The 13,041-nt window shown below is 48.6% G+C and overlaps 1 protein-coding gene across 5 annotated transcripts in view; it reads left to right on the top strand.

Annotated features, from left to right (window-relative positions):
• The first annotated feature begins 622 nt into the window (after positions 1–622).
• Positions 623–13,041, top strand: part of RHBDL3 (rhomboid like 3) — a 50,695-nt gene continuing 38,276 nt past the window's right edge. The window contains exons 1-2 of one of the 5 annotated variants that reach the window (XM_090121941.1): positions 3,341–3,749; positions 7,112–7,135. In XM_090121941.1, coding sequence (XP_089978067.1) covers positions 3,630–3,749; positions 7,112–7,135 — 144 coding nt within the window. In that variant the 5' untranslated portion in view covers positions 3,341–3,629. Of the gene's footprint in view, positions 688–3,340; positions 3,750–7,111; positions 7,136–13,041 lie in introns of those variants that run through there. The other 4 variants (XM_090121944.1, XM_090121947.1, XM_090121943.1 and 1 more) reach the window with 4 other exon arrangements.

The following is a 13,041-nucleotide window of genomic DNA, read 5'->3' as shown; positions in this document are numbered from 1 at the left end:
CACGAGAGGCTCACTGTGGCAGCCAGCAGGTGCATTACATGCATCACGCACGTTGTACCATCCGCTCCCATCAGTTCTGTGTTCAGGTCCTGGAGCCTCTGCCCTGCTCCGTACGCTGATGCATTTCTGCTCACGGGACTGAATTCCCCTCACGCCTCTTGCAGCCATTTCCTGAAGCCCACAAGGGCTGTGCTGCCGTAGCAGACGCTGAGCGGCTCGTATTCCCTCTGAATGCTGTGTAATTATAGCACCTAGTTAAGAATTACAATGTTCACAAGCCAAGACCTCCTGCAGCCCTTGAGAATTACAGTCACTGATGTGAAAGTGTTGCACTCACTGAGTACGCAGAGAAAGTCTTAAAAGTCCAACTGCTGCTGTTCAGTGCTGGTTGGCAGGAAGAGCAGCGGCCCATTTGCTCCTCTTTTCACTCACACTCTCTTAGCAGTGTTTTTTCCTTATCCGTTTTCTTTCCTCTCATCCTGTCAACGTTTTCTAGTGTTTTTTTATTATTTTTTCCCCTTGAAACAAACTCCATCTCCGCTTCCTGTTCAACCTGCTATGCGAGTCGCCTGGCCTTGGTGCAAAAGCACTGTGAGAACAACGATCTTGGTTCATCATCCTTGGAGACCATCCTTCACCTCCCAGCTTCGGCCTCCTGCCAGAAAGCTTGCCAGTTCTGGATGAATTGTAAGCATGGCTTGATTTTTATGGTGAAAATTAACCCTGAGTTACGGATTGGTCTCATTTCAAACAGTTGTTTTAATTTGGAATGAACCATCCATGTGTGTTGTGATCCCATCAGGTAACGGTTGAAAAGGTGCAAAGACATCTTAAACACTGTGGGGCTGATCTGATAGAAGGGACTGGAGCTTGGTTTTGCTCGCTTTTCTTCAGGAGGGAAAGCATTCATGAATGAGGCAGATGCTGTAAGTCAGGTCATATGGTCTGATTCACATTAACCCTAAAATGTGAGGCTTGTCCTCGCTCAAAGCACCCTTTGTCCCTGTTACCTTTTGGACACAGCAACCATCGGCTCATACAGCCTGTGGTCCTTACAGATCTTCATGAGTCTGAATGGGTTAATCTGCCTGGCTTGATCCAGTTATAACTTTGTTTGTGCTATCTAGCTTCTTGCTAGGGTGCAGTGCTTTTGGCTTCTGATCCCAAATAGTGCATTTTGCTTCAGCAGTAGCCTTCCACGTTCAGATCTCTGAGCTCCAATGCAGTCATCAAGCTGCATAGATTCCTCCATTTGGTTTCAACCGTGAGAGCTGTGCAGTTTTGTAAAAGCCTTTGGGGCTTCTTTGGGTGGAAAAAGGGCCCATGAACCAACTGTTTTGATTTGTTTTGGGAGGCTTGGCTGACAGATGTTGGCTGGTCCCTTTGAGGGATTTCACATTGCATATTCATTAGTTGACCTTTTTAGCCACTTCCCATGCAGGAAGGACCTGTGTCTACATTTTGTTTGCAGTATTAGGCATATCAAGGATTGCCTATATGACTGAATGTGATAATGTACTGGGGTTTATTATCTCAAGCTTCGTCTCTCTGAATTCCTTCTGTAACCCTTCTGTGTTGTTTGCATCTGCTCTGTGTTGGCCCACAGCTCCCTGGTGTCTCTAGCAATTACTGTTTTCCAAGGTAGAATCACCAGGGTATGCAGTGGGGAGAAATGACAGACTAAATTAAGAGGCTCTCACAGACTTGGAAGACGATCATTTGTCTGTAACAAAACTCCTCATTAGAATACTGTTAATTTCCTTTCTGTGACAATTATAGCGCAGCACTAGCTCATATGTGCAATGTGCAGAGATATTTCCCTGGGGAAGGAAAAAAAAAAAAAAAAAACCAACAAAAAAAAACCCCAAAGCATTCATTGGCACTAGTGGAAACATTCCTTACAGAAGAAAAATGAACTTATAATTTTGAAGCAGTTTTCCAGTTTAATGGGGATTTGGTGTTAAGGTAAGGCTTTTGCAGCTCTCCCTGTTGTTTACTGCATTTATGTTAGATCTCATGGTTAGTGTTTTCCTGCCAGCTCCTGGAATACAGAGCTCTTGACATGGCAGTCCCCAGCTGTGTGGAACCTGTTACCCCTGAAATACATCTCATTTATTCTTCTAAAACTCTCCTCCTTCCTCCATAAAGACATCTTTAAATGATTGCTGCTTCTTTCTGCTGGCATAGTATATTTTTTTTCCCATCCATCTGTTTTGAAGTTTTGATGAGGTTTAGGTTTTTAATCAAAAAGAGATTGTCTTTATAATAGCTGTTCATGGCCTGGAATATTTTAGCAGGGATGGTGTTTTACAAGTAAAGCGGGCTAGTGCTTCTCAAGTGCTGGGTTTGGTGGCCTGCCCTTACATTTTGGAGGAGCAGATTGGAGGGGCTCTGGGCAGCTGCCCAGCAGCATCAGCCCAGCTGGGTGTTTGCCTTCAACAGGGTTGTGCTCCTCCCTGCTGTGTGGTTTGGGTGCTCACAGCTAAGCACCCAGGCCTGCTGGGTTTGCCATCACAGTGTGGGACTAATTTGACCTAGATCAAAAGTGATACCCAGCATGGAGCTTTTGGCAGCTGTGGATGGAAGAGGGAATTTCTGCTGTGTGCTACTGCTGGATGGAAGATCCTATTGCAGCTCCAGAGGTATTCTATCTGCGTTCATCTGTTATTATTATTTAGCTTTTCTTCTTGCTGGCTGCCTTTTAAACAACTCTGTAAGGAAAAGAAGGAATTCTTGCTTGGTTCTGTCCTTGTGGTTGAAGTCTATGTGACCTGGTATTACAACTCCTGTGTCACACAGCGTTGGCCTGAGGCTCTGGATCCTCTCCCCCCGGCTCCGTGCTCCTCTGCCAGCCAGCACAGCGCAAAGCAGCGGCAGCATCAGCCCGGCCCTGCCCCCGCCAACCTGCTATTCCCGTACTTGATTGGAAGAAGCTAAAACTGCTGTATTTCTGCCTTCCGTCAGGGCATTCCTCAAGTTCCTAATCCAGGCTCCAGATGATTAAGACGCCCATCTTAATGTATAGGGACAAATAATTACGGTGAAGGATTAAAAAAGCCGCACCGAGCCCGAATCGCGAGCATCCCCGGGCAGCAGAAGTTAGGTTTAAAAAGCCGCGGTAACCCCGCGCTCCCGCATTTGCTCAGCGAAACCGAGGGCGCACGGAGCCGCCCGGCCGGCATCTGGAAACGGGACCGGCAGGGGCTCCCCGCGGTGCTCCCCCTACCTCTCCTCGCCGCCGCCCCGCCCGCGTCCTCCGCCGCGCTCCGCGCTCCTGGGCTCTGCCTCCCAAAGCCCCCGGGGCCGCGCAGCTCCCCCCGGTCCCCCTCGGGGCCGTGCCCGGGGCTGGGGACGGCGCCCGGCCGCGGGGGCGGGAGGAGGAGAGCCGGCCAAGTCGGCGCGGGGAGGGGTCACCACCTGCCCCGTCCGGAGCCGGCCGCCGGGATGCCGCCTGCCCGCGCTAATTGGATGTTCCCTGGATGGAGGATTTCCTCCCCTCCCGGCTGTGGGAGTCATGAAGGCAGGCTCGGCTGCGCTTGAAAGTTTGCCAAGCGGCAGCTAGGTTTAATTTCTTTAAGGATCTGGGGAGAAGGGGGGAGGCGGGGGCTGGAGGGGGACCGTTTCCAAGCATGGGAGACAGGCTGCCGGAACCTCACGCCAGCTCTTCCCCTGCTGTGGCTGCCGGCTCAGAAGCGGAAGAAATCGAGGTGCTCGACTCCGAGGATGTCCTACCTATGGCCGCAGAGGATGTAAGTTTCCTTAGCTCAATGCCTTCACCCCTTTCCTCCGGGCCTGGCTAATCGGCTCAAGCTATTTATAAGTGAAGTCCGGGCCGGGGGGAGGAATAGGGCCGGTGACCCTCTAGGACGAGGTAAAGACGCCGGCTCCATCCCCGCCGCTCCCCGCCCCGCTCTCCCCTCGCCGCCGGGCGAATGCGGACTCCGGCAGTCTTCCCCGTCCTGGAAAGCCGTCCCGCCTCCTCCCCGTCCGGCCCCGGCTGCGGTGTCCTGGCCGGACCCCCTGCCCGCCCGGAGCCGCGCCGGTGGGAGACGCAGCCCCGAGTGAGCTGCGGCTGCCGGGCTGCGGGCAGGGGGAGCGGGGCTGTGCGCGAAGGCGTCTCTGGAGGCAGGAGAGGGGCTGCTGCCTTGGCTTGAGGGGCTTCCTGGGGACAGAGGGCTTTTCCAGAGTCCCAGCCTCTCGGAGGTGACTGATGTGAGCACTCCCCGTTTCCTCTTCCAGCTCCCGAGCAACAGAGAAGGAAGTTTTTCCCCCAATTTGACAACCTCCCTTCACCCTCAGGGCTCCGGTTGCATCTGAGGATGGGTTAATTTGGTACCATTCTGTCTCTGCTCATCCAGCCTAGAAGGACACCGAGTGGTCCTGCGTGCTTTGAATCAGCTCCTGCCGGGCTGAGCAGCAGAGCCTGCAGAGCTGAGCTGGTCGTACTGCATCTGCCAGGGGCAGGAGCTCGCTCTGCACCTGTCTGGAGGGGGGTGGGGTGGGGAATGAATGTGAACAGATCCTGCATTCCTGGTGCATCTTAGGACTGTTTGCAGCTCTCCTTCCCAGCAAACTCTGGCAAGTGTCTGCTCAGCCTGCAGAGAGAAGCTCAGACTGTGTGCCTGCCTACGGGAGGATGAAGCAGTGATACTGCATGTCTTTCTGGTGGGCTGTCTCTAGGAGCTTGCATTGGGTGAAAGCAACGCTTGTAATTTAAGCTTCCAGCAATGGCACATCTTCTTTTCCCTCTACTTTTTTATGATGTTGCTAGTGGAACCCGCATGGAGCTGTTAGGGGCAGTGCTGACTCCTGATCCCCCAGCCCCTTCCGAGTCCCCTAGAATTTGGTTGCCGAATTTTCCTCCCAGAGGACAGCAGAGGAAGTGCACTTGCCTGCTGGAGCTGCTTTCCCCAGGCTGTATTTCTTAGTGCTGAACGTTCAGAAGGAAACGTACTGCAGTTTGTCCTCTGCTACAAAACTGCCGGACAGCTGGCAGTGGAGCATGCCTGATCAAGGGAATATACAGTTTTCATAGGGAAGGATGGCTTTCAAGGAACATTCAATGAACATGTTTCCAAATCCTAATTCTTGTGACCTTTTATTCTATGAGAACTGTTGTGCTTTTGTGTCCAGGAGAAGTGAAGTGCTGAGTGCCTGGCAGGATTGGGCTCCTGGCTCGGTAGGCAGACTGTGAGCTTTCCTCAGTGAAATCTAGATTATCATCCTAGTTCTGCTACTGACATGCTGCTTGACCTTGAGGTAGGACAGCTTGGGTCTGATCCAGCTCGCAGTGTTACTTACTTTGGGATCTGCATTGTTATTTGACTCTTGTACCTTATTTTGTTGACTGCAGGAAACATAGCTAGAGCCTGCAGTTGCATTTCTTATGGGAAGCTGCTGAGACCTGGCAATAGATGATATGGCAGAAGCTTGAGGTATCGTGTATCATCTGCAAGTCAGAAGAGCAGGAAGCGGTGTAAATGCCCTCCTTCTCCACAGCCAAGGATTTCCTGCTGAAACAAGCAGGCTGCAGAGCATCATCCCTGAACATTCAGACTGCTCTGTGCTGGGAGCGTGCTCCCCTGAGACCTGACTTGGGGCTGATTTTCTGTTATTACATCTGAGATTTTGACGTGAGCTCTTCTGCTTGGCCTTGCTGACACAAGGTTAGCTCTTTGTCTGTTGTTAGCCACAAAAATATTACACAGAGGATGTTTGGCTGTTACAGCCTTGACAGCATGTGAGAGCTCAGCTGTGATGTCATTACAGCTCTCAGAGCAGCATTTCACAAGGCCAGGATTCAAGCAGTCCCAAAATGTTCTCTTTAAAGTGCTGGGCTGATTTATGATGATGAATGGGAGTTTATAAATGGATGGGGATATGGGGAAGGTGGGAGCCAACAGCTGAACTGATTAAGTGTCCTGATACCCCACTGTCTCCCCAGTCAGTTCTGCTTTAGATCAGCCTACCAAGGGAAAGAAAATATTCTTAAGAGAACTGGATATCACTCTCACCAGAGCTTTGTGTTGCATGTATCCTAGTGAGGAGATTTGCTTATGTGAGTCTTATGTTTGTTAATTTTCTCATTTTGGTTTTCTGGGAAGCTGAATGAGGCAGCAACAAAGTGTTGTGCTGAACAGCACTTCAGGCAAGGAGAACCGAGAACATGCAGGTTTGTGGGGAATACAAACCAGCAGTTACCCAGGTCACTTGCTCCATGGAATGTTTTCTCTTCTGACCCCAAATCATAGAATCATAGAATGAAAATCCAGGAGATAAGAGAGTTAAGCACTTCATTAGGAATTTCCTATATTCTGGTGCTGTGAGGCAGCAGTGATGGGTAGGAGGTGGTGTGGCACCGGTCTTTGTACAGTGCATAAAGTGGAGCCAGTCATCAGCTTGTTCTTTCTGTTCCCTAGTGAAGAGAAGAACTTGTGGAGTTTTCACATGATAGTCTGCATTGAAATGGATCCTCTTTCTATGCACAGCTTTTAAGGCAGATCTGGAACAGAAGCTGTGGGATAAATCTGTGTAATAGATTCTCTCCATCCTTCTCCCCTTCCACCTTGTACAAGAAGTATTACCTATTTCTTACATGTGGACAGATGTGATTCTGAGACCTGATGGGGGTTATCAAAGGCCTTGCAACAAATCCTTGCCACAGTTAGCAGCAGGCAGAGGACAAGGTTCAGAACCAGATGGGGCAGTCTGTGGGTCGGTGCTGGGCCACAGTGATCTGTAAAAGCATTGCTGACTCCTCCCTCCCCTCAACATACACCAAGCTGTCTTGATCCTGGTGAATAAAAAGCCTTTTATTCCTTACTTGCTTGCAAGTAGACAAAGCAGAAGAAAACAGAATTAACACATGAATGTTCTGAGTTCCTCTTAATTTGGATTTGTAAATGGAAAGTCTATTCCCTGTGGTTGGTAGATTCCCTGCCTCCTCCCCCCGGAAGGGTAGGTGGTTCTGGGATGAAGAAGGATATTGGAAATGGCACTAAATCATTTGGTTATTTCTCTGTAGAATATATTTCTATAGTTTACTGCATATTAATGTCGTTGCTCTTATACCTTTTTGTTCTTTTTCCTCCCTTTATGCTTTGCCTCTCAGCACTGGAAAGCTCTGTTTGATCAGGTATGTGAACAACGGATGTATTGTCTCTGTCTTGTGAGCAAAGAGTGTAACCCTCACTTAATTTCCTCTGTACTAGATTTTGTGTGCTTTTAACATACCATCTAGGAGCTCCGTGTTCCCAGTTCCCAGCATGCAAGTCATTATCATCATTACTGCTTTGGGCCTTCCTCTCTGTTCCTTATCAGAGCTGCCAGGTGCAGAAGTGGGCCCAGCCTGACCACCCTGCAGCACAGCTCTGAGCAGAGCTGCTGCAGTAGGTGCTCTGAGCACTGCACTGTCATTACTCATTGGGTGAAAGGATCTCTTCTCTTTGAGACTGGCAAACAAGGACCAGTGCTGTAAAATCAATGCTTTATTATTTAAAAAGGTTCCCTAGTTTCTAAATTGACTCGCGCAGGATTACGCCTATTTGTTCCAGTGGAAGACCTGCTGCTTTTAACTTCTACAGGATAAGCAAAATATCTGCTTTTCTACCAAAGGCTGTGGTCATATCAGATAAGTACTGGGGGTCCGATCTGGAGCCAGGTGAAATGCACACAGCTCTGCAGAGCTCTGAGTTAGAGCTGCTGAGAATTTGGGCTGCAGATTCCAGTTTGTAAATTATGCTTTTAGCTGCTTTAACTGACGTTTGCTTTCTGGTGTTCCTTCCATCTGCCAAGCTGAAATGTGAAGCAGCTATAAACTGAAGGATTTTTCTAGGGTTGACTTGCTTCTAAACTGCAGCACACTCTGGGTGTCAAAAACTTCTGTGCTCTTGCATGTCTGTATAAATGTCATCTTCTGTAAGTGAACTTACTGTGATGCTGGCATTGTCCTGGCATTGCTAAAGTTCTGATGGGTTTTTGTCCCTGCATTGCAAGGCAGCAATCTTCCTTCTGTACGGCTGACCTACAAAGCTGAAGGCTGCCGTGCAGTCTCCGCAAAAGAATGTTCTTGGTTCCTTGGGGGTCTTGTTATCATCCAGCCAGAAACCAGTTCTGGTGAGTGCACGTTTATATCTGCTTAGCCATGACCAGCTGCTAAGCCACACGTCTGGACTGCAGCACATTTGATGTTGCTCAGTCAAGCAACTGGCAGTGAGGAATTAGGTTACTATAACTGTTGTTCACACCTAAGTTGTGTGGTGTATTTGAATTTGCTGGGGCTCGTAGGAAATGCTGCTACTCCAAACTTGGGTTCGAGACAAGCTGTTTGTGTTCTGAGCTGAGTGTTTGCTGCTGCCGTTTGGAATTCTCTCCCGTCTCTAGAGTTGGACCTAATTTGGAGTCTGATTCTACAAGCATCCTTTGAAGTCATTGAGTCCTTGTGGAATGGGGATCTTGGCTGGTAGCTACCTCAGGCTCAAAGGAAGGAATGGGTAATTTCCCCCTGGACTTGTCTGAATAGTAGATGTCTTTTTTTTTGGGTTGCAAAGACAGGACTCTGATAATTAGCTATGTTTCAATTAGGACTGCAGTGGAATTCTAAGCCTTGTCTGTAAGGCTTTGTTATCAAAGAGAATGCAACCTGTGACTGCTGGTTGTGAGTCCTGAATGCATCAATAAGGTCCTTGTTGCCCATGGGCAAAGCCGAGGAGCTGACGTCTTCCTGGAGAGCAATATCAGCTCTGCAATGCAATTAGCCCTGCAGTGAATTACAGGATGCTGTTTGTCGTGGAACAAGGTTGCTATCTCAGCAGCTCTGTGATGGTAGGAGAGGAGAATGTTTTGTTTAACTGGCATCTGTGTGGAACATGAGGACAGTCTTGTTGCAGCTCTGCTGGGAGATACAGCCTGGCCTTACATGTGTTTAATGTGGAAAGGAGTGGCCAAAGATTTATGTGCCCTGTGCAAGTGTGACTTATGGTCTGGGACCAAAGTTTAAGTCACCTGTTCAGGTGGGGCATGTGGGCTTCTGCATTCAGCATCTCCCAGCAGGCAGCAGAACAAAAGAAGAACCTGGGGAAAGTGTTGGAGCAGTTGGGAATGTTCAGGCTGGGAGTCTGCAAGTCTCTTGTTTCCAGGGTGATTTCATGTGATGGTAAATGGTGCAAAGGAGAGGTCAGCAATCCCCTCTACTTGCTCTTGACAGTGGTGAGAATGAAATTACTATTAAAGCTTTTCACTTTTTTTGGGGGGGGGACGGGGACGGGGGGGGCAGGGATGAAGTTTGCAAAACTTTTCTTTGGGCTTACTGACAAAAAAGTAGTTTTCTGTTTAGACATATAAAATGTAAGGATTTTGGGGTGGTTTTGACCCTCCCCTCTCACTGTCTTAAATGAAAAACTCAGAACTTCTGGGTGAATATTGCTGCTCAGCCTTAAAGCTGTGCTTTTCCTTATTTGTTTTGGAGGGGAAGCAAAAAACACTGATTTCTGGAAGAATTTTTCTATTTGTTTTGATCCAGCTCTGTTCTGTCACACTGGGAGCTGTCAGTGACTGAAGCCACAATCTCCTGCATCTTTTAAGAAGTAAAAACTAAGATTTAGCAAACCGACAGGTCCAGCACTGCTTCCTGGGCTTTGATGTTCAAAGAAGCCCTCCCCAGAACAACATCCAGAGCGTTTGGGGGGGTCAAGACTTCACCCAGGAGTCTGGGAGCTAGCAGACAGGCAGCTTTCCAGTGCTGCAGCCGGAAAGTTACAGTACAGCTGCTGTTTCATGCCATGCTGAAGAGAAGCATTTTTTTTAATATGAGGCCATGGCCCTCGAGCAGCTCTAACTCACTTTTATATGGGGACTTTTATAGGGTTTCATACATTTATTTATTGTGCTCATAAACACCCTCCACCCCCACACACACATTAACTCTGCATCTGCTGCCTTCTACAGAGCCTGCACTGTCACTGAGCACACCACAGGCTGTGTGGAATCCAGGCTCTGAGCAGAGCAAGGCATTGCCTTTCTCTGTTCTCCACAGCCATTTGCATTGTATTCACTTATTCTTCAGTGGCCAAAAATGTTCTCTTTTGCTCATCTTCAGATAATCTTAAAAGTGAGACAATCCCAGTAGCTGGTCCTGGCAGTTTCATGCTTCTGTGTGCTACTAAGATCCCTCGTTAATTCCCTTGCACGCACGTCCTATTTGAATCCAAGCTGGATGATTGTTCCTGCTTTGCTACGTCCTTTCTAAGGCCTCGGGTACCCTTCTTTGCCTCTGTGTCCCCAGTGTCCCTGCTTTAGAGAAGACTGTAGCTAATCGGTATTATGCAGCCCTCGGCCATACTGGGTAAAAGGAACTATCTAAGATGATGGTGTTCCTTATTAGGACCAAACTGCCTTCCAGAGGTGGCTTTTAGCTGCTTTAGATGCCAAGAGCTCATCTCTGTCTCATCCCCATGGTTGTCGTGATTTCAAGGGTGAATTTATATTATCAGCCCTCATCTTGGAGTTCTCACTTCTTCTCACCCGTACCTTGGTGTGTAGTCATGACAACAAACTTGTTTTAAATAGCCCCACACGCAGCTCTCCCAAAAGACCCTCCTCTCTGGCACAGCACCTTGATTCTATTGCTTGTCAATCCAGGCTGTGTTTTTGTTGCAGCTGCTTTAGGAATCCTGGATTATTTCCTGAGACTTGCACGTGGGTGTGATGGCAACAGATGAACAGAGTTTATGGGGAATGCAGAGAGATGCCAAGTTACCCGGTCTGTGTGGGCAGCTAATGGAAAAGTTGAGCTCAGAAATGAGACTGCATGATTCTGGACCAGGCGTGTGCTTGTCAGGAAGGGTTCAGTTGCTGACACTACCAGCAGTGGGTGCAGCTGAACCTGCTCTGTCACAGTCTCTAAAGCATTAAAATGTTCTTGAAAATATGCTGCCTTTGCAGCCTCCTTCAATCCAGGGCTGGTTCCTGCATGACTGAAATTGCAAAAAGCAATCCATAAAACCAGGCCAGCTGTGATCGTGGTTGGTGGTAACTAAGAAAGGGAATTATGTTGAACTTGATGATCTTTTATTTTAACCATGCCCCTTTTCTCAGGATAGATTTTAACGCAGCTGAGTTATTTCCCATGCTATAAAAGAAATTCCAGTTTGTTTACTGGGACACTGTTGAGCTCAACACCACACTTCCCTTTGAGAAGTTTCCCTGGCTGCTGTTAGTGGCAGAGGGCTGTGGCTGAGGCTGGAAGCTCTCTGTAGGTTTGTGCCTGGGTGATTTTACCACTTTCTGTTGCTTTGCTGGTTGGTGTGGCTCACTGGGAGCAGGCAGAGGAGAACTGAAAGGTGGGGAATAGGAAACGATGTCTGTGTGAGCAGCAGTGTGGGTGGGAGTCGTGTGCTACCTTCAAGTCATTACCTGGATTTTGGACTTCTGCTCTCTCTTTAGATTCGAGCCCATCAGAGCATTATGTCTGCATGTGAGCAGCGTGGCACTGCAAAGAGGAGGTTACAGGAGCTAGAAATAGGAAGTGAGACAAAGCAATAAACTTTGACTCTAATATGGATGGGAGAATCAGAGGTGCTGATGGAAAGACTGCTCAGTATGACAACAGATTAGCACCAGGGTCTGCCTTGTCTGCTTATTGGACATGTCTATGAACATGACTAGAAGCTTTCTCCCTTTTCCCCCATCCATCAAGCTGTGCATTGTAAAGGGGAAAGACACTTTACAAGGGTCTCTTGGCAATGCACAGAGGGAGTTCTGCATCTGCCCCACGCCTTGAAGTCTAATCTCATTTACAGTTGTCAGCGTGGGCTGCTGGAGGAGATGAAAGGCAGAGGACAAGGAGGGAGAATAGATTAGTCTCGAGCAGAGGGCACTGGGGGTGCACCTGCCTCTGCCCCGCTACCTTGAGGAGGGGCTGCAATGGCAGCTGGGCATGTGTCATCTGCTGCTCTTTGAGGGGCCGGCCATGGAGCACACGATTAATGACTCAAGGGGCTGGGCTTTATGAATGATAAAGCCCTGGGATTTAGGCAGGGGCTCTCAGGCCTTTTTTTCTGAGCAACGCCATCACTTTACATTTCTCAAGTGGCATTTTGGGTGCCGGGAGCTGCTGTCTGTGACCACAATGCTTGCCTTTCTCCTCCCTCCCCAAACTGTGCTGACCTTTGTCATGCAGCATTAACCCTTTGACTCCTTCATTTTGGGTTATGGGGTTAGAGAAAAAAAAAAAAATCCCTTCAAATTCATTGCCCTGTGAACAGACTTGAAGGGTAGAATGGGCTGGTAATAGAGGATCTGGTTTTGCTGAAGGAAATTGGTTTGCTGATGTTGTCTGGATTGTCAGCCTCTTGCTGCCTTCTGCCAGGGGTTCTTCTGAATGCAGCAGTCCCCAGGAAAGGGGAGATGGGAATTTTTCTTCTCTTCAGTCAAGGAGAGAAAGTGAGGCACTGAGCAGCAAATACTTCTGCTGGGTAATGCTTTGTATTTTATCCTGTCTGGATCAGCCTGTTTCTGTCCCCAGTGTTGTTACGATGGATGGCAATCTCCCAACACTTCAGGGCTTGTGCCAAGATTTGGCTTTTAGCCATGATAGCCTGGAGTGATTGCTCAGCATGAGAAAGCTACCTGGAGATCATTAATCTTCCCACTTCTTGCAGGGTGAGCAGCAAAAATTCCCCAAGTTCCTGCTTCGTATTCTGATACCACTGCACACTGAACACCAGCCAGTCCCTGAGCTTGGTATTAATCCTGCAGCATGAATAGTTTGTGATCAGCCACACCACCTCCCCTTTCCCTGGCTGTTGGGATACTCCTCTCTGCAGTCCCCACCAGCCTGTATGCTGACAGTTGGCTTTGCTTGATAGCCTTGAGCATGAAGCTGGAAGTAAAAGCCATCAGTGTGATCCAGACATCAGCAGTGTAAGAGATGCAGCACAGTGAAGCTTGTGCTGGTAGAATGAGGCATCTCCTGAAATGTTTTAAGGAGTCTTAAGAAACACAGTGAAAAGCACATGGAGGCTGAGTCAGTCTTACGCAGCT

Source organism: Phasianus colchicus, chromosome 20 (assembly GCF_987193195.1).
Source record: "Phasianus colchicus chromosome 20, bPhaCol1.hap1.1, whole genome shotgun sequence".
NCBI lineage: Eukaryota > Metazoa > Chordata > Aves > Galliformes > Phasianidae > Phasianus > Phasianus colchicus.
The sequence above is the reverse complement of the archived record's forward strand: the minus strand, read 5'-3'. Positions and strand labels throughout refer to the sequence as shown.